The sequence below is a fragment of the Lonchura striata genome, chromosome 10 (assembly GCF_046129695.1).
Source record: "Lonchura striata isolate bLonStr1 chromosome 10, bLonStr1.mat, whole genome shotgun sequence".
Lineage (NCBI taxonomy): Eukaryota > Metazoa > Chordata > Aves > Passeriformes > Estrildidae > Lonchura > Lonchura striata.
The window spans coordinates 2,955,326-2,970,313 of record NC_134612.1 but is presented as its reverse complement, the minus strand read 5'-3'; the positions used below and the strand labels follow the sequence as shown (position 1 = coordinate 2,970,313).

Genomic DNA, 14,988 nt, shown 5'->3' with positions numbered 1-14,988 from the left:
GTTTTCCATGGAAAATTTAGAAAAACAAGTTGTCCTAATTGAGTGTGTTGGCTAATTGAATTAGTTGGCTAATTCAGTGTGGCCATGGGTACAATGTGGGGGTCTTTTAAACAGAAGAAAAACCCCAAGAGAACAAGGCACCACCAACCACAATAAAGAAAATTGTGCAAGTTTAGAATAGTCTAAATAAATTATTTCATACCGTTTTTATTTATATTTAAAAGACGAATACAGGTAAATATGTATAACTTTTGATCTTCAAGGAAATTAGTGAAGAGAGGCATTAGTTTTAGGAAACTGGACAGTTCCAGGTTTTACCTCTCCATCTTTGCTCTACTCAAGTCAGTCTTTTGCACAGAATATCTCAGACATTTGCTGACAAAACTTACAGTCAGGATTGCTCCTTGAAAATCTACCTAGGGCTGGACCCAGAACTAAGTATTGCCTGAAGTTGCTTTAAAAATGGTAAGAAGAATTGTATTTTTTTTTTTTATAGTAGCAGAGTTTTTGATGATGTGTTCTGCTGTGGTTTAGCTTCCTGATAGTTCAGAATAGGACAGGATAAGGAATTTGACAGTAGTAGAATGTTAAAATTAAATCTTCTTAATTAAAAGCCAAATATTTGAATGGGTGAATGTCATATGGCAGTTGTGCATTAAAACAGGGAAACACAGAGGAAATGTGTTAGAAACTTGGAGTAGATTATGGGACCTGTATCTGTTCCTGGATGAACTGTCAGAGTAAGGACGAATGAGCAGAAATGTGCAGGGGGCAAGGTTCCCAGAGGCATTTTAACATCCTCAGTTTTTTTGCATAATCTTTCCCAAAATACTTTTTGCAGTATTTGTCTATTTGGGATTTTTATCTTGTGTTTGTCATTTAATTTCTTTGCCAGGTACATTCCGCCTGACAAGAGAGAAGAAAATGATCAGTCAACCCATAAGTGGATGGTGTACGTCCGAGGCTCTCGGAGAGAACCCAGCATAAATCATTTTGTCAAGAAAGTTTGGTTCTTCCTCCACCCCAGTTACAAACCTAATGACCTGGTAGAAGTGAGGTAATAAGGAATTATTTCAGTCACTATTCCAGTCTTCATGCTTGCCAGGCTTACAGTGCCAATTAACAACTTCTTTTCCTGGTTTAATACTCCATGTGTGTATTTAACCTCTGGCTTAACTTGGCTTACTCCAAAATAGTAGTAAAAAAAAAAATGAGTTTTTTTATGTAGGAAATGTGCCAAACAGATTTCTTGGCTTGGGTTTTTTTTTCATTTCCTTCTGAGGAAAAACATTCAGTTGTTGCATTTCTTGCTGTTCATGTGGGTTGTGCCTCTCCTGTATATGTTACATACACTATCTGCTGCTCAGGTTAGGCTTCTGGTGCTAAACAAAGGGTTTCTACCACCCCTCTATTTCAGTGTGCAAAACAAAGAGGAATCTCCAAAATCTGATTTGCCCGTATTTTCAATGCTACATGTGTGTTTGGGCATAAATATCCCACTCCAAAATATATCTCCATGGTGTGAGATCAGTGGCATTGGCTTCGTGCTCTGAGGACTTTCCCATCAGTGTAATGGTGCTGGTGCTCTCCCAGACCTGTACCCCACACCTTTTTTCCAAGCTGTGACCCTGGTGGGGGTAGGTTCTCTCTTGGGAAGGGCCCTGTCAGTCTTCCATCCCTCCTCCTTGGACAAGACTGAGGGAGGATGCCTTTAAAATAGTTGGTGTCTTCCCAAAGAAATTATTCTCCACAAATATTCAGCTGCCTCTTGGAGGGAAGAGTGTGGGAAGGGCTGCTTAGGTTCAGAATGGCAACTTAATTATGGCAAAATTAAACTACTGAAAAGCAACTCCAGGAAGATTTACCTGAGATAAGAAGTGTTGGTATAGTTCAGTAATGTTTCTGGGAAGACAACCCTGAGCACGACAGAAGCAAACTCTGTTGTATTTCTTCTGTAACATACCAAATTACATTTGATTACTCTCTTTGTGTGCCTTTCTCAGTTGTCAGTGCTGGTTATCTTCTGTTTTAATCCCATTTGGTTAATAGATTCCTGGTGTTACAGTCCCATTCATTGTAGTGAGTATTAATGTTTTGGACTAAAAATCGCCCTTAAACCTCTTGCAGTTTTTTCTGGTGAAGAAACCATATTTGCATTTACAATAATAAGCTGAAATACAGAATAGAAGTAAATGTTACAGATCCTTCTTTTTCAGCTTGGAGAATGGCAGTGATTAACTTTTCCTTGTCCCTGTGTTGTTCTGTTGGTGTTAGATGAGGCACGTGCCTTTTTGCTACTAGATAGGGAGCAGCAGGCAGTGATTGCAAAATGCTGCATTGGAAGCTCACCTTGCAGTGAGCCTGACTTAGGTTTTTTTTAACCAAGTGTTTTTCATTTGACATAGCACAGCCCATTTTTGGCTTCTTTTTAAAAATACACTTGTTTCCCACATGTCTCATCCAACAGTGCTTTACCATTTTCTTCCCTGTCCCCTTGTGTAAAGTTAAAGTGTGTTTTCAGCTGTCCAAAGCCATAAAATTCTCATTGCTATGATTACACTCTCTCTGTGGTGAATAGCAGACCTGATGATAGCTTTAGTTGTCAGATAGAAAAGCAGTCTTTAGCTTTCTGAAAAGGAGGGAGGTGAAAGCTGTACCACTTCTGCACCAAAATGTAATCACCATTTGTTTCCAGAGAACCTCCGTTTCACCTGACCAGGAGAGGCTGGGGAGAATTCCCAGTGAGAGTGCAGATACACTTCAAGGATAGCCAGAACAAAAGGATTGATATCATACACAATTTGAAGGTATTTGAACTAATTACTTCAGAGAAAGGCATTTAAATGAGCTCTCATGCATAATCTAGAGGAGGCTCTGCTTGTGTATGTGCTTTTGCCTCTCTGTGTTATGAGTGTCCTGGTGGTTATTTTCACATGAAGAGTTGAGCTGGAGAATTGAAATAGATCCAGGAAAGCCTCTTACCTTGGCTGTATGGAGTTGATGCAGTAGGAGAGAACCCAGCCTTGCAGCAGCTGCAGCTGAATGTGCTCAGAACAGCAGTGCTTACCTGGCTTTTTCCCTAGAATTTGAGGTTTTTATCATGTTTTTATTGGCTTTAACCTAACAGAGTGCTTCAGGTCTGTCTTTCTGCTGAAAGAGTGGCTGCCATGTCTGTTCTGTTCCTTCAGCACAGGCACACATCAGCTAATGATTATCTTTGTTGTTAGAGTGGGCAGGAAGGGCTGAGATTCCCTATTCCCTTTGAAGAGAGCTCCCTTTTCCAACTCATTCACCCCTGCAGCACTTGGGATTTCTAGTATGCAGCAGTCCTGGAAAACGAGGCCATTGCTCGTTTTCCTTTTAATTAGTAGTTCCTGGCATTGGTGGACTTAAGTCCTGAGCTGGGTTAGTCTCCTCTTTCTTTAAGCAGCATTAATTTTATTTGAACTCTGCCTGCATTGATGAATTTCCTGCTAAATAAGATACTTCATTGCAACCCTAAATATAGACAGTAGAGGAGGTTGAAAATATTCCCCTGCAGCTTAGGGACATGTAATGTAGATGGTGAGTAAAAGATATTCGGGGAGATGTGACTTGGGGGGAAATTAGTAACACAGTGATGGATGGTGAAGGAAACTCAGCCTACAGAAGAAAACTGAGCCAGTCCATGGCCTGCAGGAGTTCAGATCAGCAAATCTTGCTGTTCTCACACTGAGCTTGTGGCTGCTGTGAGGATGTAGAGTGAGCTGAGCTCTCCTGTCTGCCTGGCACCCCTTGTGCCCCTGAGCTCTGGCACATCCTACACCTCTCAAACACAGCTGCTTCTACAGGTGTCTTAACAGGTGCCTCTGGGATGTTATGCCTCTTTATCAGCTGATGGCTTGGTGTGAACACTTACTTAATCAAAAACTATAGTGTAAACACAGCCTTTGTGCTGGTCAGTTGAAAGCTCAGAGTATTTCTCATTACTGTTTCCTTATATTGACATCAGGAATAAAAGACACTGCTTGAGGACTCCTCTTAAATGGAAATATTCCCTCAACAATCTCATTTCCTTCAACTTTTTTACTCCTTTCCACTTTAGTGTGAGCCTTGGGTCATGGCTGAATTTTTTGCAGAAGAGAGGGAGGGCACTTAGCACACAGATTTCTGACCTTATGGCCTCAGAATACTGGATGCACTGCTGCTCACCTTGCATAGGTTGAGATTTCTTTCAAACAATTTGTTGTAAATTCTAGTTAATATAATGCTTTGCTCTGGCTAAAATATTGTATTGTCTTTTCCAGCTGGACAGGACCTACACAGGCCTGCAGACACTTGGTGCAGAAACGGTGAGTCAGAGGGTTATGGGATGGATTTGATTCCCTTCAAGATGTTTAAAAATAAAAGATACTTGGGGCTAAGCACAGAGTCAGACCCATTTGATTTCACAATTTCTAGAATGTGGATTTTTCTTGCTTGTTGAATGAAAGGATTATGACACCTTGTCAAGATTCATGACAACAGTCATTTTTCTTCCTTCTTAGTTCAGGGGAGACTGTTTCCAGCTCTTCCTTCATAAAGAACTTGACTTGTGCTGGAGCTTTAAATTTTATTGCTTTGTGAAGCTTTTGGTACAAAATGTTCTGATTTGTATTCTGATCTGCTGCAGAGCTTACACATAAAGAATTTAAGCTCAAGAGATCACCCAACTATTCTGTTGAAATTTTGCCGTATATTAAGTACTTCTAAGTTTCTGTATCTGTCAAGATTCAGGACTTTAATGGAAAATGAACTCTTGAAATAAATAAATTAATTAATAATCCATAGTTTGCTAAATTTTTAAAGTGTTCTTGATGCTCTTTTTCCCCTTGTACTGTAGTGAGTGGAAATTTTTATGGTTAAATTGCATTACTTCAGCTTTTCAGTTTGTGGAGAAAACATTAATGTGAAATGTCTACTGTTATTAAAGAACACTTTTGAAGAGTAGATCATGTGGGGTATTTCTCAAGGCCTTACCAGAAAAGGCAGGCTTCAGTTTTGTGCCTGTCCCTACAGGGAGGTGCAGTCCTTTCTTTAGTGGGTTGCTTAGAGCTGGGCTTCAATATCCTTCCAGTGTTTACAGTTCAGATTTCCCCATGGACCAACATGTGTTTTACTGTGGGGCTGCAATGTTGCAAGATTTTTGTTATAGCTCAAGTACTTCTGGACCTTTGGGAATTGTCCCTTAAATAAATGGAAATGTTATATAGAGTTGGGGGAAACAAAGAGAGAGGTTTTTAGGCATTAAAATAAAAAGGCATCGTTGGTTTTAGTTTTTATATCTTTACCAAGCTACTAAATACTAATGTCCTGTCTCCTGTTTATGGAAGGTAGTGGATGTGGAGCTTCACAGGCATTCCCTTGGGGAGGAATATCTCTTCTCCCAGTCTTCAGAATCTGACCTTTCTGATGTTCCTACATCTTTATCACTGCCACTGAATATCCCAGCACCAGTCAAAGCTTCTTCACCAATTAAACAGTTGAGGGACTCCAGCCCAGATGCTTCTGTGGACAAAGGTAAAGCAAATGGATGTCAGTGAAATGCAAGTTCTTGGAACTTTGGCTCTTAATTGCTCTTATGCCTTAAGAGTTGCCCGTGCTACCTCACCCCAGATCATATTTTCCTTAATGTGCTCTGAAATGTGGTTCAGAAATTGTTATAGATTATTTGGTTTTGGGCTTTGCTTTGGTTTTGTTTGGGTTTTTAATCTGAAGTTTGTTGAACAGGCTCTGTTCTGATAAAACGTAGTGAATAAGGAAAGGCAGATGCACTTGGGAAAAAGCTGGTTGAATAGCAGTTGTAGTTTTGGCTTTGGCAGACTATTTTCAGAGGGGATTTTAGGTTTCTGAATGCTTTGGACACTGTGTGTACATTTGAGGAATTGGTCTAGTGGTGTGTTCAGTTATATATGTTAGTGCCTTACATGAGCTGACTGTGAGGGAACAAAAATCCCTCGGTATCTGTAATTACTGTACTGTGGAGAATAGAGAGTGAAGAAGTGTGTGTTGGTCTGAGGGACAGTGGCATCTCTACACATTGGGGTCTTATTTTCCCCTTCCCATGAGAGATCAGGAAAGTCAGGATCCATTGCAGTGGGGCAGCAGTTGAGGCCTTGGGACTTGGATTGCCTGGAACAAGCAGTGCTGGCCCCTGTGGGATTTGTACTTTGTGTCAAAGAGGAAGAGCTATGCCTTGGTGGCATTTAGCTTTGTTTTTTGGTACCCTTGGTACCAGAAAATTCTGCTGTGAGAAAACTTCTGGATACAGCCACGTTATATTTCAAAATAGTGTCAGATGCTGCATGGGCTGATGCTTTTCTCGATTTATTCCCTCATTCCTGTGTTCAAGGAGTGGCTGTAAGCTGGTGCCATGCATGGTTGTGCTTCCTGATAGGCTCTGTGGTGCCATTGGTGGTGTTCAGGCTCAGCAAGAAGGATGTCTGCTGTTAAAATGTGGTCTTTTGTTGTGGCCAAAGAAGGACAAACACAACCAAATTTTAAACACATAGGTTTTTTTATTCAAACAAGAAGATTTATAGCCTCTTTAGGTGAGCAGTGCTACAGCCAACAGGAAGGAAGTACTTCCTTTTTACACTGACAGCCAGTGGCTTCTCTCAGCATCTCCAGGTTAATTGATGTCCTTGAACACTAAATAAAGTGGATTCCATAGCCCAGCTCAAAAGGCAGTCTCTGGTCTCCTGGGCTCTTACTCCAAAAAATTCACTGCGAGATTCTCTGCAAAGGAGGTCCAGCCTTGGCCCTGTGGAGCCCTAACCAAGGACACTTGGAAGTAGCAGCAGCTTTTGGGCAGTGGAAGGGCATTCCAAGGAAATGTGTAAGAAGTGGCTGATGACCTGTCACAGCTGAACAGGCTGTGCATGGCATCATTTTTTCTTCTTGTCCAGCAGATCCAGCAGGCCTGTGCAGGAGTAATCCCCTCCCTCACTTTCTCCCCGTTCAATGCTTCCCACCAGTTGCTTTTTCCTTCTTTCCTTCAAGAACATGTTTGTCATACCTGGATTATGCTTGTGTAGAGAAGCACAGTAAGGAATCAGATGTGTCAGCCTAAGAAGTATTTCTGTTCTTTTCCCTGTTTTGATCAGGATTCTCTGGGAATGCTGACACCGAAAGACATGCCGCGTTTTATTCCCTGCCATCCGCCATAGAACGGACTCCCACCAAGTTAGCCACACAGAAAGTTGCCTTTGGCTCTCATGGAAATTCAGCCTTTCAACCCATTGCAGCTAGCTGTAAAATAGTGCCTCAAGGTCAGAGTCCAAGCCCTGCAGAGTCACCAGGAAAATCCTTCCAGCCTATCACCATGAGTTGCAAGATTGTATCAGGTGAATGTTAGTTTACTTACCCGAGTGCCTCCCCCTGGAGAACAGGAGAGAACCAGTTGGACTTGTTCTGTGTCCTTCCCTTGGTTTTCTGCCAGTCCTTGAGCATCAGACAGTAGGAAACTCTAGAATAAGGAGCTAAGCACGCTTAGTGCTCAATGAAAAAAATAATGGTTCGAAACAGATGAAAAGCAGGATGAGAGCTGTTCTCTCCCTATTCTTGAACGATTTTAAGTGTGAAATAGATAGTCTTGAAATGGACTGCTGCCCACAGAAAGGCCCAGGCAAAAACACATCTTCCATGTGGAATATTTTGTATGTGGGGAGAGTCCATTCGTCTCCCCATTGCTTTCATACAGCTGGGATGGATGAAGATTTTTTTTTCCTTGATTACTGAGCAAATAATTAGTTTTAACCTTGCAGACTCAAATACACCCTCTTGTGCTTGCCATATTGCATCAGATGGAGCAGCTCTGGTCTTGTCTTCCAGAAGTCCACCCTGTGTTGGATTAAATTGCCAGCTGGCTGCAGTGGGCAGTGTGACAGCTTCTAAACCAAACATGGCCAAAGTGCTGCTTTGCTCATTCACTTGTCCCTTCCCTGCCTGGGTGTGGTGCCAGTCACTGAAGGATGTTTTACATCAGAAAGTGTTAATGTACAGCTTACCATGGCACATGCTGTGAAGCTGCAAGGTGACCTGTTGCAGCTTTTTGTTTTCTGGTGTTCAGGGAGGAGAGGATGAAGCACCAACTATCAGTAAATGTGATTTCTGGTGACCTGGTCCGAGATAATTTTCTTAAAGTGTGTCTGGTTTGTTGTTTTGTTTTGGTTTTTAATTAAATTTCAATATTGTTCATTGACATCTTAAAACTTTATTCAGGTTGATTTTCACTTGAACATATGCCAAGTGCTTTATTCTTTCTTTGTAAGCTCTTCTCTTGATCTTTTCCCAAAGCTTCCTAGAAAGCAGGAATTAGGGGGCCATCCTATCTTTTCTAAAGTCCTTGGACTCTTCTTTGTTGTTCTTTGCTATTTAAATGTTTCCCTGCTAAACATTTTTCAAAGCTTCTGCTATCTGCTGAAAAGGGTTGCCCCTTTTAGATCTCGAAGCAGTTTATAAAACATGGGGATTTTATTTGATGACCGTTTATGTTCTGTCAGTAACTGCCAAGAAAGTAGATTAAAATGTAGGTGAAGCTTGGTGTTTGCTTCTGTCTCTTTTCTCTGATCACTTCCTTGCCAGTCCTTTTCTCCGAATTTCTTGTTTACCTATTCATGCAGCTTTTTTCTTCTCTAGTTTCTCTCTCTCCTGCCCATGTTACCCAGAAGCTGCCCATTTTACAGATTGATTTCCAGGGTTTCTGCTGTAGTGAGAGCAGTGAAGGGGCCAGAGCCGTGAGGGACCTGGGTGTTCCTGTTGCCTGAGGCTGTTCCACACAGCCTTTTTAGGGGAACTCCTTGGTTCCCACTCTTCAGTGCCTGTACCTTGGCCTGCACAAGGGCGAGACAGTTCAGCTCTCATTCTCCATCTCCTTGGGTGCACTGGTCTTGGCAGTGAGAATGATGTATCCCTCAGCATTCAGGGGTGAACCAGGTGGCTTCTCAAGTTCCCTTTGAGCCCTGCTTGTCCTGGTAGGCAGAGCATGTCCAGGGTAGGTTTGAGCCATAGTGCTTTATGTGCCTTTTTCTTTCCTTTTGTCTTCTCTATCGTTCTCCAAGTCCCGTGACCTCACTCAGGCTGAGAAATGCATCCTCAAAAAACGCTCCTTTCCTAAGCCATTTTCAAAAGTGCTGCTATTGCCATGTTTTTATGTTCTGACAACATTTACAAGCTAGAAGCATTGGACTTTTTTTCTTAAGGTTCTCCAATATCGACCCCTAGTCCATCTCCGCTACCTCGTACCCCAACGTCCACTCCGGTGCACATGAAGCAAGGCTCTGCCAGCTCAGTCCTCAATAACCCCTATCTTATTGTGGACAAGCCTGGACAGACGGTTGGAGCAGCAGCCACAAGCTCAGGTGTGTAGTGTGACCACAGAAGGCAGTGGCTTAGTCTCACCTATACAGGTTTGTTCTCCCTTCAGAATGATCAGCACAACTGCAGCGTTTCAGCTCGTGGAGATGGAAGAGTGCCCAGCAGAGAAAGGGGAAGGTGTGCACAGCTGGCCTTTGTGCGTGGCTGAGGGTATCTCAGGCTTGAGCATTGTGCAGGAAACAGCACAGTGTGAAGCCAAACTCAAGTCACAGACACCTCTTCAAAGAAAGCCTGTTGTTTTCAGGTGACAGGGGAAGGGCAGAGAGTGATGTAGACTGTGTTGCACAGCTTTAGACAGAAGGAGTGCACAGGTGGTTGGGTAACAGTGCTGGTGTGGGTGTGACAAAGAGCAGGGAGAGGTGGCAGTCACTGGCAGATAAGTCTTAGGTCCCAATGTGGGGCACAGTAGATGTGTTGAAATGCAGAGATCCTGGTTACCAGGAGAACAGCCATGCTGGAGTTTGTTACTGCCCTCAGCTTCTAGCTGGTCCAACTCCAGCTGGTTTGGATTCCTCTTCACTGGATTCCCTCAGTGGTGAGGAAGGAATCACAGGAAGAGCTGAAGTGCAGGACACAGCTGATGGATAGAAGAATCAGTCAGTAATGTTTGTGTTGGGGTGGAGGAAAGGTCCCTCAGAAGTTATTTGTTTGTTGTGATATGTGGCCAAGAACTGCTGTCTATTTTAAAACACACTTGTTTGTGTATGTGTGTACTTCCCAGCATCGCAGCAGGATGCCCAGGGCCAAGTGAGGGAGTGCAGCATCCATGGAACACAAACTGTTTTCTGGACATGGTTGGAAAACACAAAAATTCTTTTTATTGGTGCTTCCTCCCTTTATCTGAGGGAATACAGCTGTCATGTTCATTTGAACTTCATCACAGAGGGAATTGGTAGGGTAATTGGTAGGAATTGTTTAGCAGTGTTTGAGTTTTAAGTATGTTTTGAGCTTTCTTGGTAACACTGATACTGTTTCACCAATAGGGTTTGATTAATTTTTTTTTTTTTTATTAGTTGAGGGATTTCTGCCTCTTATTTTCTGTTTCTTCACCTCGAGCCTTACTGTCTTCTCTGCCTAAGTGGTCTATCATGGTTTGTGTAACTTTTGGGTTCTAATAGATGTTTGTACATGGAGGATAGGATGTGCAGATGCACCAGATCGTTGGGATGTACAAGTGTTAGTGCAGTTAAAGTGCAGTTATTGTTAAAGCTGCAGTTTCCCACCACCGTGGAGATGTACAGATTGGCCTGGCAGAGACTGCTTGCTGCCTCTCCCTCCCTGCACTGCTGTGCCTCCCCTGTATCCTGCACAAGTCAGATCACATCAGTGGCAGAGCAGAAAATTGATACCCTCCCCTCCCCAGACAACTTTGTTGTGAAATCCTCTTTAGCAGACCCTGTGTGAAGGTGCAGGAGGGTCTGTGGAACTGACTTTTTGACAACAGGAGCCAGGCTGGACTGAGCATAATTTGTATTACAGGAAAAGGTCACTGGGGCACTTTTGATAAGGCTGCAGATTGTATTTAAGAAAAGGGGTGAGATCTTCATACTCTGTGAAAGCCAGTCTTCCCAAAGCCTTTATTCTCAGAAATGGTTGTTCATTTACTTCTAAACTCAAGTGTGGATTGTAGTACAACTGTATGAGACACTGGTTTTTTTGCTTTCATGTGTGCAATCCTTGGCTTTGGAGTCTCTTGAACAAACAAAACTGCTCAACCAGCCCAACAGCAGCAGTCACAAAGCTGCTGAGGAGCATTCTTGTGCACTGATAAGGCAGAGCAAGTTTCCCACTGGACCCCTGTCCAACCTGGGGCCAGGAGAGTGATGTGGCACACATGTCAGTTTGATAATTTTGCAAGAGCATCTGCCACAGATGACTCTATGTCTTCACTCCTTGTTTCTGTTTCTTCCTTTACCTTCCTCACTCTGTCCTTTGCCCTTGTTACTCCTCACTTTGTCTCCCTCCTTTTGTGGCCTTTCTTTTCCTTCCCTCTCCCAGCCTTCCTCCATGCCAGTGTCCAAGGCTAGCGTGGGTTCAGGGGGCTTCTGGGCAGCAGAGGACTTTGCACCTGTCCTAGTTTCACATATTTGCAGCCATAGCTGATATCCTCAGCCAACCAGGAAGGTCCCTGACCATTTGCTTACAGCACACAGCAGTGGCTGGAGAGCATCTTCTCTGGGGCTTGGTTCCTGCAGGTGGAAATTTGGTGGTGGATCTGCCTTGTGCCCATGTTGGTTCCTGCTGGTGTACCTGATGAAGAATGCAAATTAAATGAAATGCCCTGTTCCTTGTTAGAAGAGGTTTCTTGTGTGCAGTGGCCCTACTCCCAGCCCTCACCAGCATCTGCTTTATTTCCTGCTGTGCAGGGAGCCCGACCAGCAAACTGAGCAGTGTCTGTCAGGCCTCTCACGGATCTCCTGTGTCAAAGACCCATGGGAGCAGTTTTGGCACCTCAGCTGTCAAGGTAATGTTCTCATTAGGTGTGTGCTTCCCTTTTAAAGTCCAGCTTGCTTTCTTTTTAGCATTAAAAATTCTGCACTTCAGGCAAGTTCTTGGATTGTCATTTCCTGGGAAGGTTTACTGTGTAACAGATGGAGCCATAGGAGAACATGGTGCTTATACAAGATGATAGTGTCACTTATGCAGCTCTAACTAGGCTTGCCTGCATATTTGTTAAAGGCACTTCTACTTCTCTGCAAGGAAATCCATGAAGGGCATAGTTCCCCAAACATTTTATCTTTCAAAAGAGCTCTTCTGTAGCTGCCTTTGATCTTCTTCACTTTGTTAGTCACAGAGTGTGATTAAACCAGAGATGCCTACCTCAAAACCTTTGCTCTGTTCATTATTTTTGTACAGCAGCTGTTCTAAGCAGCCTGAAAATAACTCATGTAGTGGTTTTACAACTGCCTGGATTTAGAAAAATGTTTGTGTAAACAGTGGAGTAACATTTGGATGTGTAAACAAACAGCAATAAATACAGTTCATGCTTCTGATCTGGAAAGCCCAAAAAGTACAGAGCTGAACTGTCTCACATAAAATCTTTCCCTCATCTTGTGCTAAGGATATTTCTGGCAGGGAAGTGGCGTCAGCGAGGCTCTGAAAGCAGCTGGTGGGTGTGCTGCTGGAAACAGGAGCATTTCCCTGTCTCCAAGCCTCAGTGTTAAAGCAGGAAATGCTGGGGGAAGGCTTGCCAGTCAGCCTGCAGGGAGCAAATCACTTCATCTTTGGAGCTGAGATGTTACTGTGTCTGCTGGGGAAAAGGTGTCACAGACTTGTCTGATGCAGTTAGTTTGGAGTGGCTTTTTCAGTGACAGGTGTGCAGCTGGCTAGTCAGATTTTTAAAACCTGTGTGCTCAGATGGGTTTCACTTAACTGTTGAAAATAGTTAATTATTCTTTATTTTTCACTGATTTGGGACAGTTTTTTCTGAAAAGTTTTCAAGGAGTCAGAGTAGGCACACATGGTTAGTAACAGCTGAATTTTGTATTTCCAGGGCAATGTTAAAAACTGAAGGTATTTTTAAAAACCCATAAAAGTCATACTTCTGTAAGCGGAAATGTTATTTGATTTATGTCTTCTGGTTGGTGGAAAAGGGTGTAATTTTAGGGTTTCTTTGAAGAGAAGAGTGTGCCTGATAGTTCAGTGGGATATTACAGGTTGTGCATAACTCACCACTTTTCATCTCTTCACTGTGTGCTACTTCTCTGTATTTATTTTAATGACTTCAGGCTGTATTTCTGCAGCCGGTCTCAAATGCAGCTGCAGTGGAGAGGACAGGCTGTGCCTCTAGCCTTGTCTTCACACCTCCCATTTGCCACCAGTTCTGCAGCTGTGTGGTGACCCAGAGCAGAAGCCAGCCTGTGTGAAAACTCATGTTTCCAGCCACGTGTGTCAGTACAAGGAAGATGCCAGGAGTTGCAGGACCTGATTTCTGCTCATGATCCAGCCCAAGAATGGGCCAAGTGATTGTAAAACCATGGCCTTGGGGTTCACGTTGACTGTAAAAGAGAGCAGTTGCACTGTAACAAACTCCCTCAAATGCACTTCTCTACTGGCCTCAGACCCAGAAGTGCCAGGTGCAGATGATGAAATGTTTTTTACCTAATGTTTGTTGTTTCTGCCAAATGGTGAGTTCTCTCTGGAAGGATTGTGTGCCACTGCATCGTTCCAGTTAGAGGAGAGCATGAACTCCTCCTAGAGAATATTTCCCTCCATAACTTGTTTCTTCTTACACTTCTTCTCTCAGAGATTGTGTATAGAATCACAAAATTATTGAGGTCGGCAGAGACTTCAAGAGCTCAACCACTCCCAACTCAAAGCAGGGTCAAATAGAGTAGCTTCCTTGGGAATGTGTCACTTGGGTTTTGAGTATCTTCAAGGCTGAAGAGTTTCCAGCCTCTCCAACCTGTTCCTCTGTTTGGTCACCATCATCAACAACAATTTTCATTATATTTCCTGTATTTCAATTTGTGCCCACTGCCTCTGTCCTTGCATGGGATACTATTGAGTTTTGCCTGGCTTGACCTTCATTACACCTTCCTAACAGGTATTTGTATGCATTGATAAGATGCCCCTCAGCCTATTTGAATTTTAAGTGAAATACTTTTATATAAAAAATTGATCAGAGAACATGAGTTGATATTTTTGCCTGTGTATGACATGGTAAGAAACAGTTACTGCTGTTGGAGATGTAACGTGCCAGCTAAAATTTCCTTTGTGAGTTATGTTAAAAAAGTTTGACTCCTTTTACTCAAGTGTTGACTGATTTTTGGAAATATCCTATTTGCACAGGTAATTTGGCCTGCTCAGATGGTCCATTCTGCCCTTTATTAGCAGTGACTTGCTTTATTTCTTTTATTGGACATATCACTGATTTTTGCACCCTGTCTTGTTTGCAGCAGGAGGATTCCCTTTTTGCCACCATGCCACCCCTTTGTCCCATTGGGAGTCATTCCAAGGTTCAAAGCCCCAAATCGGTCACTGGAGGACTGGGAGCTTTTACAAAGGTATCCTCCCTGACTTTTGAGCTGGGACAGGCAGCCTAGTGGCTGAAATTACCATTTCATGCTGATTTGTGCCAAAAACCATGGAGCTTCAGTGCTTGTAAAACTCTTACTGGAAGCATTGTACCTTGCTGCTAAGGGCTCTGTAACATCTCTCAAAAATGTGTCTTGTTTTCTTTTCTTTCCCTGTGGCTCTGCTGTACATGAGTTCTTGCCTTTTATCACTCTTCTGTCCTTTCTGGGTTTCTTCTTTGAATCACTGTTGTGTTCAGGCTGATACTTTGAAAGCTATTTTTAATGGGATGCAGTAGAAGTAAACTGCAATATATCTGTCAGGAGCTTCTTAAATAATTAGAACAGTAATTTGTGAATCTCAGATCTTGCTGTTTCCTTAAATACTACCACATGGAATATAAAATTGTTTCTGTCAATGTTAAATGATCCAAGTAAAAGGTGAAAGAATGCTTCCTACCAGTTACAGTATCTACAACAATCTAATAGGAAAAAAAAAACTCTAAAGAGGCTTTTTTGTGTCACTGCCCTTAAAGGTTAGACGTAGAGGAAATGTAAAACATACACAAGAGAATGT

The 14,988-nt window shown here is 42.7% G+C and overlaps 1 protein-coding gene across 8 annotated transcripts in view; it reads left to right on the top strand.

Moving 5' to 3' along the window:
* The window catches only part of YEATS2 (YEATS domain containing 2), a 48,087-nt gene that overhangs the window by 9,928 nt on the left and 23,171 nt on the right, over positions 1 to 14,988 (top strand). For 2 of the 8 annotated variants that reach the window (XM_021555786.2, XM_021555788.2), the window contains exons 7-14: positions 896 to 1,057; positions 2,696 to 2,807; positions 4,287 to 4,331; positions 5,352 to 5,538; positions 7,125 to 7,364; positions 9,222 to 9,380; positions 11,763 to 11,860; positions 14,295 to 14,402. In XM_021555786.2, the coding sequence (XP_021411461.2) occupies positions 896 to 1,057; positions 2,696 to 2,807; positions 4,287 to 4,331; positions 5,352 to 5,538; positions 7,125 to 7,364; positions 9,222 to 9,380; positions 11,763 to 11,860; positions 14,295 to 14,402 (1,111 nt within the window). The remainder of the gene's footprint in view (positions 1 to 895; positions 1,058 to 2,695; positions 2,808 to 4,286; positions 4,332 to 5,351; positions 5,539 to 7,124; positions 7,365 to 9,221; positions 9,381 to 11,762; positions 11,861 to 14,294; positions 14,403 to 14,988) is intronic. The other 6 variants (XM_021555791.2, XM_077785563.1, XM_021555789.2 and 3 more) reach the window with 5 other exon arrangements.